This window comes from Rhododendron vialii, chromosome 9a (assembly GCF_030253575.1).
Source record: "Rhododendron vialii isolate Sample 1 chromosome 9a, ASM3025357v1".
In the NCBI taxonomy this organism is placed as follows: domain Eukaryota; kingdom Viridiplantae; phylum Streptophyta; class Magnoliopsida; order Ericales; family Ericaceae; genus Rhododendron; species Rhododendron vialii.
Window position 1 is genome coordinate 7599876 of NC_080565.1, and position 9437 is coordinate 7609312.

Consider the following 9437-nt stretch of genomic DNA (forward strand, 5'->3'; position numbering starts at 1 on the left):
GAACGGTGGAAAGAAAGAAAAGGGAGAGAGAGAGAGAGAGAGGCGGGGGTAAACTGGGAAAAAGGAGGTGGGGCCGGGGGGGTTGTCGGGGGGGGGGGGGGGGGGGGAATAGCAGGTCTTTTATTAAGGGAGTTTATAAATACAACTGCGAATTTACTGCATGTAACTTGTTTTTAAGTAAATAATATTCGGACAAAAATGCCTTTATAAAAATGGACAAAAATACCCCTACTTTTATTACATACAACCACAAATATATAACCACGTCAAAAAAACATACACCTCATAAGTCCATAACCCACCCACGTTTCCCTCCATTTTTTTTCTATCTCCTCTCAGGGGAAGCCGTCTGGTTCTCTGGTTCCATTCCAAACCGTCATTGTTGAGCTTCCACCAGAAACCCAATCGACATCTACCTTTAAACTCTCGCCTCACACCTTCTAACTTTCAATGGAAACCTCCATTGCTTCCTCTCTCTCCATTGGTAAAGAAGAAGTCTTGAACCCAACATATGAGAGCAATGTGCATTTTGATTGGGGATTGAAAGATTGTGCAATGGAAATGGAAGTTGACAAGGAAGAGGGAGCCCTAGATGTTGTAGTTTCAAAGCCAAAATCACAGCACGAAGTAACTCATCACTCTTCCATTTTTAGCATGGTTTTGTCCCGACATTGTCATATTCTAAAAATTGAAATTACGCCACAATTTCAAACTCTAGAGTTTGAAAATTGGAAACAATATCATATTCTAAAACTCGAAATTATGCAAAAATTTCAAACTCTAGAGTTCGAAACTTGTCGACAATAATCACTCATCCATTTTAAATCTGGCTTTGGCACGACATTGTCAGATTATAAAATTTGAAATTAGGCCAACATTTCAAACTCTAGAGTTTGAAAATTGCAGATATATCATATTCTAAAACTCGAAATGTTGCCAAAATTTCAAACTCTAGAGTTTGAATTTGTATACAATAATCACTCTCCCATTTTTAAGCTGGTTCTGTCCCGATGTGTTCAGATTTTAAAATTTAAAATTATGCTAAATTTGCAAACTCTAAAGTTTGAAACTTATATCATATTCTAAATCTTGAACTTATCACAAAATTTCAAACACAAGAGTTCGAGACTTGCTGATAATATCATATCCTAAAACTTGAAATGTTGCCAAACTTTTAAACTTTAGAGTTCGAATATTGTGCAAAGTGTGTTTAATTGATTTTTCTTTTGGTGTTCTAGGGTGACACTTCAACATTTGGTAGTCATGTAGGACCCGCAACTAATCCTACTCCCACTCCTACACTATATGATTATACAGAGCATTTCACAACGGACAAGGTGAGTGTTTCAAACCATGGAGTTTTTTTTCATGTGCAGCCTTCTGGTGCGGGTTATGATTATTTTTTTTACCTTTCTACAGGTATTTTTGTCCGAGAAAGAATTGGTAGAGTGGATAAGATCTACGGGTAAACGATATGGCTTTGTCATTATCATTAAGGCCTCGGAGAAATTTATTAAGAATCGCAAACCAAGGATGAGGTTTTCAAGCGAAAGGAGCGGAAAGTATAGGAAGTTTGTGAAGAAGTCTTTGGGGGAGGAGGTGGCTGTGAAGAAAAGGGCGACGCGTTCCACGGGCATAAAGAAAATTGAATGCCCATTTCTATTGAAAGGTGTAAAGGACAATGATGGTTGGACTGTCTCTGTCCACAATGGCACTCACAATCATCCCCCAGTGGTGTACTTGGAGGGGCATTCGTATCCTGGAAGGTTGTCAGTGGAGCAAACTGCCATGTTGGTGGATTTGTCAGTCTTTATGGTTAAACCCAAACAAATTCTAAGTTAGTTAAAGGGCAATGATCCTTCGAACGTCACGACAATCAGACATGTGTACAATGCACGACATAAGTACAGAGTGATAGAGAAAGCGAGGAGAACTCAAATGCAACATCTAATGGCTCGGCTACAACATTTTAGCTATGTGAATTGGGACCGTTCGAACAAGGATGAGAATGTCACGGACTTGTTTTGGGCTCCCCCTTGTGCTGGAGAGATATTACGTGCTTTCCCTCGAGTGTTAATGATGGATTGCACGTACAAGACAAATAGGTACAAGTTTCCATTGCTGCAAATTGTTGGCGTAACATGTACGGAGTTGACTTTTAACGTAGCCTTTGCTTTCATTGAGTGTGAAAAGGCGGAAAACTACACTTGGGTGTTGGAGAAGTTAAAGGGCATGATGGATGCTGATTCACTTCCGGTTGTTATCGTCACGGATAGGGAGTTGGCGCTTATGAATGCCATCAGAAGTGTTTTCCCTCATGCTACCAATCTCCTATGTAGGTTTCATATCTCAAAGAACGTCTTAGGTAAGTGTAGGAAGATGTTTGATGATAAGACGTGGGAGGAGTTTAGTTGTAGTTGGGGCCTAATTGTCCTTTCAGCGAGTGTTACACAGTATGAAGAGCGCCTTCGTTCTTTGAAGCGTGATTTTCAAATGTTTCCTGCAGCACTAGATTATGAGGAGAAAAATTGGTTAATACCTTATAAGGAGAGGTTTGTTGGAGCTTGGACGGATAAAGTCATGCATTTTGGTAACCTAACAAGTAATAGGTAAATGTTTTATTCGCAATTTAAGCACTTTCTTTTTGCATTTCAAGTAAAATCTATATATGTTATTTGATATGGTTAACGTCTGGATATATTTATTTTTTCGTAGGGCGGAGAGTGCACATGCTGCGCTAAAACATCAACTAGAGTACTCCCAATGCAACTTTAACAATATATTGGAGAAAATGCACCGACTTATTTTGTTACAAGAAACTGAAGTCAAAGCTTCTTTGGAGAAGAGTCTTACTTCTATCCCACATGAATTTAGGAGTCCTCTATTTGAGATGCTGAGGGAAGTTGTTTCGAAGAATGGCATGACACATGTTCTAGCCGCGTCACGTCAAGTTGAATGGATTGTGGAATCGAACTATGCGTGCGAATGTGCTTTGAGGTACACCCATGGTTTACCTTGCGCTCATGAGATTGCTCATTACAAGACGAAAAATATCCCTCTACCGCTTGAGTTAATACACGACCATTGGAAAAGGCTGTCTTTGGTTCCAGCCAAGAATGATGCTTCGTTGGGGGAGACAATGAAGGCTAAGTTTTAGATTTTCTACAATAGATTTGTTAGTGAAAAGCCTGATGTCCAGCGCCATATGTTCAAAAAGTTCGAAGAGGTTATCAATCCGGATTGCACTACCCTTGTTGAACCCCAAGAGAAGGCAAAGCCACGCGGTCGCATGTCAATAAAAGAAAAAAATGCAGCCAAAATGCAAAATGCAACCAAATTAAAAAATTCAACGCGTAGGGATCCTTCGGAGTTTGAGCACGTTTTGGCCTCCCTTCAACCCTCCCTTGAAACCCCCAAGGTAGTCAAACAGAAACCGCGGCGCAATCTGAAAGCCAAAGAAAAAGTTGCAGCACAAGTTTCAACATGCTACTTCTTCGATCAATTTCCGGAACCAATAAGACCTTACATCGAATCGGTTAAGGATGTTGAATCTGATGGGAATTGTGGGTTCCGGGCAATATCGGCCTTCATCAATGAGGATTGTAATGAGCATGAGTGGAAACAAGTAAGAATTGATTTGCTAAGAGAGTTGGATGCAAATTTTGACTTGTACGAAAGAGTGGCATTGAGGAGCGGGAGGGCTTGGGAATTACATTGCATTTAAATTGGTCTGAAAGTCCTGCGCCACAGGCTAAGTGGATGACAATGCCGGACATGGGTCACCTCATAGCCTCTACTTATAACTGTGTCCTCATCCACTTATCAAAACTACAATGCCTTACATTCCTTCCCCTCCAATCTAAACCCCTACCCTCCATGAAGCGAAAGGTTATTGCTATTGGATTCGTTGATGGCGGACACTTTGTACAGGTAGTCAAGTTATTAGTTTATTATTTTCACATTTCTATATAACGAATGTTGCTCTTGAAGTCCAAGTTAATGTAATTGTTATACATACCCTCTCATTAATTTGTACATCATGAATGTTACTCTTAAAGTCCAATTAAAGTTAATTTTTTTAAAAACCTACTATGGCAGGTGTTCTTCAAAAAGGGTTGTCCCATGCCACCAATAGCTTGCAATTGAACAATCTATCGCGACTCTATAGCCAAAAATTGGGATGTACCATATCCAGGCCAATCAAAAGTTCAAAGAGATCATTGACAATGACGTTGCAACAAAGGAGGTCATTGATGTGGATTAGACATTTTTATTTGTCAAATGTATCTTGTACTTTGTGCTCGTATTTTGGGAAATAGAATGGTGATTGCACTTTGGATCCTAATATCTGACATATTGTAGTTGTACGTATTTTGGTACTTATGGATGAATGTTGGCAATTTTGGTACTTATGGATGAATGTTGGCAGTTTGACAAAGAACTTTCAGATGCTAGAGTTTGAACAAACTGCTTACAATCACACTCTAGTACATGAAATTTGGGAAATATTTCAATGTAATGAATTCGAAATTAGTAAAAATTTCATACTTTAATTTCTGATTTTGTTATGCAATTTCATATCCATGCCAGACATGGGCCACCTCATACCATCTGTTTTTCATATTTATATATTTCAGATTATGTATTTAAATTTCTGGAATCTGAAATACTGGCATTATTCGTACCCTAGAGTTTGAAATTTATAAGGATTTTCATATTGTAATGTATGATATTGATGTAATGCACAGACTAGATTGGTATAATTTAATTTATGCATTTCGGATAACGTAGTTCAATTTCTAGAATCTGAAATGTTGGTAAAAGTTCATACTCTAGAGTTCCAAACTTTTGAGGATTTTCATATTCTAATGTATGAAGTTTTTGTAATATTTCTAGTTCTAGATATTGCAATGTTTGCATAGTATGTTGGTAAGGACCGGGTTGGGTTCAATTTCTAGAATATGAAATGTTGCTATAATTTCATACTCTAGGGTTTGAAATTGACATGACTTTTCAAATTTTAACATCCGAATGTTGGTAAAACAAATGCGGCAGCTGTTTATTTATTTAATTTTCTGCAAATCTGTAGCCGCAAGTATTTGTCAAATGCACGAATAAGCTAACACATATATTAGCAACATATTTGGCATCAACCTATGATTTTAAGTTTTTCCAAAAATTATGGTACCAAGAAATTGAACATAGTATCCGTCAATCGTCATATCCTACATCATCAAATAATACACAAAATAAATAACATCCATCGAGAACTACCATGGCCAACTAGTGCAAAATATGTCCGTCATGAACGTCATATGGCACTACTAATCCATCATAAAACAAAAGTTATTCCACCACAGACCATGTGTCAAGTGAAATGGTTGCGCCGAGCGTGCCGAGCGAAAAAACAACCCGAGCTAGGACCTGATGTGCTAGGGTGAGCAGCGTCTTGGCCCCTAAAAATCCTCTGCACTTCACGAAGGGTATTTTTCATGTCAAACGGGGAAATATGTGTTCCACTCAAGCAACTGTCTAAAAGAACCAAAGCTGTAGCAGTCCGCTCCTCTGCACTCTCAGTATTATGCCCGTCTCTGCGACCACGTGCCACCTTCAAGTGTGAGACCCTCATAAACCAGGGAAGGTAGTATTGGTGTGACTCCCAAGGAATTCCAGGTGTAACCGGAACTCGCTTGTCCTCATGTAGCATATGGTCACACCAATTTTGCCAAAGACCATCTGTATACTGATACACCACACTGTAGGTAGCAGACGTAGATCCTCGAATACCCCGCAACGGGGCTAACGGAGGCCTGGGGACTAACTGCACAAGGCTGAACTGCCTCAAAACTCTGTCCGGTAGGTAGTGCTCAACGACGATCATGCAACAGATGCAGCCAGTGTATAAAGCTATACCTGCCACAATTTGCCTACGTTCTCTGTACGGGTCAAAAACCACTGCCCAACAAATTTTGCATAAGTCAATTGATTAGTTCAATAAAACTTACAGGTATGTATTCTAGTTACCTGGCTAGCTTGGACATCGTCCAACATCTCACGGTAGCGAACTGTGGTGGCCGACTTAGCCTCCTTACGACTTTGCCAGTGTGCTTCCCGTGGTAGGTCCTCCGTGTAGTTTGCATTTATGGCGTGCTAGAACATAGGAAAATGCTTTTGAATTCATGCCTGCATTTTAGTACACATAATTCATATATTTAGTAATTCAGAATCCATGTGTACATTGCAAGTTTAATGTGTCTGTATCCGTGTCAAAATTAATGTCCCAAATCTATAAAATTCATGTCCCAATTATAAAAAGTACAAAGTCTATCAATGTGTATGCATGTATCTGTATCCTCTCTCTCTCTCTCTCTAGCAAATCTCTTTAAGTTTGAACATGTCTCTCTTTCTCTATAACTCTCTGTCTCTCATTTCAATTTTTAAGTAAATTGTCCGTGTATAATGTGCGAGAGATATCTAATTTTTTCACGTATTTGATGAATAAGTACATACAATTAATGTGCGAGAGATATCTAAATCGTTGTTCGTGTAGCAATATTTTTGAAAATAACTAACTACCACCAACAAGGTCATGTAGCCACCCATCTGCATAACGCGACTTCTACTTGCTTATCCAAGCTGCCTATACAGGAACCTCAATGCTCCTACACCCCAAGCATACCTCCTAACCTGTCCCAAGTCAGACAAAAGAGCGAGGTAGGAAACATTCACCCTAATTCCAATCTTGTCTACAAATAGTGTGGTCCCAAGAAGGTACAACAAGAAAGCCCGTGCACAATAATCCACCCTCTCATCTGTGGCATCATCTCCCACATTCATGAAAGTATTTTTCAACTAGTGCAATTTAACACCACCACAAGAAACAGCGTCACTCGCTTCAGCCACTGTCACACCAAGACATCTATGCACAAGAGCAACACAATCCTCCTTACTATGAACCTCTGCATGCACAACTAACCCCTCGACTGGGAGCCCAACAAGATAGAGCACGTCTTTAAGTGTAATGGTCATCTCCCCAAACCCAAAGTGGAAGCTATTTGTCTCTGGGTGCCACCTCTCCACAAACGCAGACACTAACACCTTGTTGCAATACCTGTAAATAATTTGAGCGAGTGGAAACAACCTTGAAACTTTAACCCTATCCATGAACCTAGGATTGGTTGTCGATAGCTCCCAAATTTTCAAATAACGCGAGTGGTTATATATTTTCAACAACTGTCGCTCCCTACCATTCCAAATATCAGCTGCAACATGATTCCTGAAATCCTTTAACAAGCTCGGATCTTCTGGACCAACCGGAACCTCATCATGCCTCTGCCGCTGTTGTCGCCCTCTCCCTCGCCCTCTGCGTACAACCGAAGCCTCAATGTGTGCATCATCCTCATGTGCATCGGGCCTAGCCTCCTCCTCCGCCTGTCCATCAGGCCTTGCCTCATCCTCCTCCGCCTGTGCATCCGGTCTGGCCTTCTCCTGGACCTCCTCCGCCTGTGCATTGGGCCTAGCCTCCTCCTCCGCCTCTATAGCATTCTCCTCCACTTGTTGCTCTGCCTCAGGCTTGTTCCCCTCCTCCCCGACCTCTCTGACAACCTTCTTCTGCCTCTGTCGTCGTCCTCTCCTTCCAACTTCTGAAGTTAAAGTTTGGTCAGCCTTCCTCTTTCTTGCTGAAATAGTAGGACGAGTCCTCTTCATTTTCCTGTATTCACCAATTCAGAGCAATCAACCTTTAGCACATGAATTCCTGATAGGCGCGCAATATTGCAGGTATGAGCGCCTAAGTAGGGCGAATTAGCGCATTAGAGGCGTGTTTTATTTCATTTTCCATTTGATGCTGTGCTTTGTCTTTGTTTTGTGTTTTTATTATTTTCACAGGTAATAAGGCGGATTTAGCACCAAGGTTGGAATGAGTGGCCTCGAGGCCGGTTCGTACGTTGCCGGGGTGTCAAAGCGGAGGTTGCTCAAGCTTGTTTTCAAGAAATTTGGACAAAAATAGCAATAAAAGAAAGTTTGGGGTTCAAATGCGAAATGATTCAAAATTGAATCATTCATTTGTTATTTCATGAAGTTCAAAGGTCCTTTGTGTGATTAATGTTTTCAATACCTATTTAAAAGGCTTAACCTACTGTTGACGAAACCTGCCGTGGAAAAAACAAAAGGAAAAAAAGGACGGGGGCTGCTGCCGATTCTGTGGTTTGATTATTGTTTAGTTTTCTTTTAGTGTTTTTCATTCAAGTTATTTAAAGTCTTGTTCAATTATTCATATCTTCTGATAACTTGTTTTAATCTATGTTCTTTATAAAAGTTGCTTGCTTGTTCTTGTTTAACTTAGATTTCTTGTTTATTTTTCATCTCGCGTAGTAAAAGTATGTTTCAATTCAGGGTTTCTTCTGTTTCTTGCATAATGATTAGTGAGTAGTTTTATAGGTAAGGTCGCGGGGTGATTAGCACGCCGTGATCGGTTCGGATGAGAACTGCTCCTGTTTAGAAATAAAAAAATGTAAAAAGAATAATTTTAGATTGGTAAAATACTTCATGCGGACGAACCTGGGCATTGTCGGAGCCCATGTGAACGGGGAGATGGGGGTCCAAAACTCATTCTTCGCTGCGCATGGGTATACGGTGACCTTAGGGTCTCGCATCTTGCAGAGTATCTTTTTCGACCTAAAATTAAACGCTTTTAAGAACTCCAAACAGAGCAGGTTAACCCGGACTGGTTGCGAGTGCTATGAACCTTACGATCATACCTTCTTTTAATTATCTGAAAAGTACAATCAATTTCTAATTTTTAGTTAATTTCTATCAAACGACAAAGGGGTGGCTACCTAAGAGCCCATTTAAATTATAACAACCCGAATTTTTAGCAGCACACATCATCGTCTTTGTGGATTCGACTCCGGACTTATCGGATATTATGCTGTGTCGGTTTCAGCCCTACGCTTGGGGCAACCCATTATTTTAGGACTAGGAATCGGTCAAGCAATTCCTTTACATTTTCTGTCAAAAAAATCGATTTTAAACATCTAAAATGATAGAACATCTCACACAGTATAAGCAAATAAGACCCATTCTTGGAAAAATATTATAAGAAAGAAACATAGAAAAACCAATACCCAAGTGGAAAAGACCTTCATTTATTGCCCAAAAAAAATAATTTGCGTATATAAGTGTTATACCATGAAAAGGAAATAATAAATAATATGAAACTCACAAGCAATATTATTGCCTTCATACCATTAGACTTCGTATCTTACTGCTCTATTGTTTACTTTCATTATTCTTTGAATTTCCGAATGTGGATATCGTCTGTGAATCTATCTTACGCACAATGCATCTGTAGATTGCATGACGTTGGTGGATTCGTTTGCCTTCTTTGTGTTTTCCCAACCTAGGATGTGTTCTTGGCTGAAACCCATGAAAAGTTG

The 9437-nt window shown here is 39.8% G+C and overlaps 1 protein-coding gene across 1 annotated transcript; it reads left to right on the plus strand.

Moving 5' to 3' along the window:
• The first annotated feature begins 1869 nt into the window (after nt 1–1869).
• Nucleotides 1870–3157, plus strand: LOC131299567 (PKS-NRPS hybrid synthetase cheA-like). Its single transcript, XM_058325152.1, has 2 exons — nt 1870–2609; nt 2716–3157. The coding sequence occupies exons 1-2, from the start codon at nt 1939–1941 to the stop codon at nt 3155–3157; spliced, it is 1113 nt and encodes a 370-aa protein (XP_058181135.1). The 5' UTR covers nt 1870–1938.
• The last annotated feature ends 6280 nt before the right edge of the window (nt 3158–9437 follow it).

Coding starts and splice junctions, on each gene's coding strand:
- LOC131299567 (XM_058325152.1), top strand. CDS start 1,939: ATGCAACATCTAATGGCTCGGCTACAACATTTTAGCTATGTGAATTGG. Junction 2,610..2,715: donor GGTAACCTAACAAGTAATAG/GTAAATGTTTTA, acceptor ATTTTTTCGTAG/GGCGGAGAGTGCACATGCTG.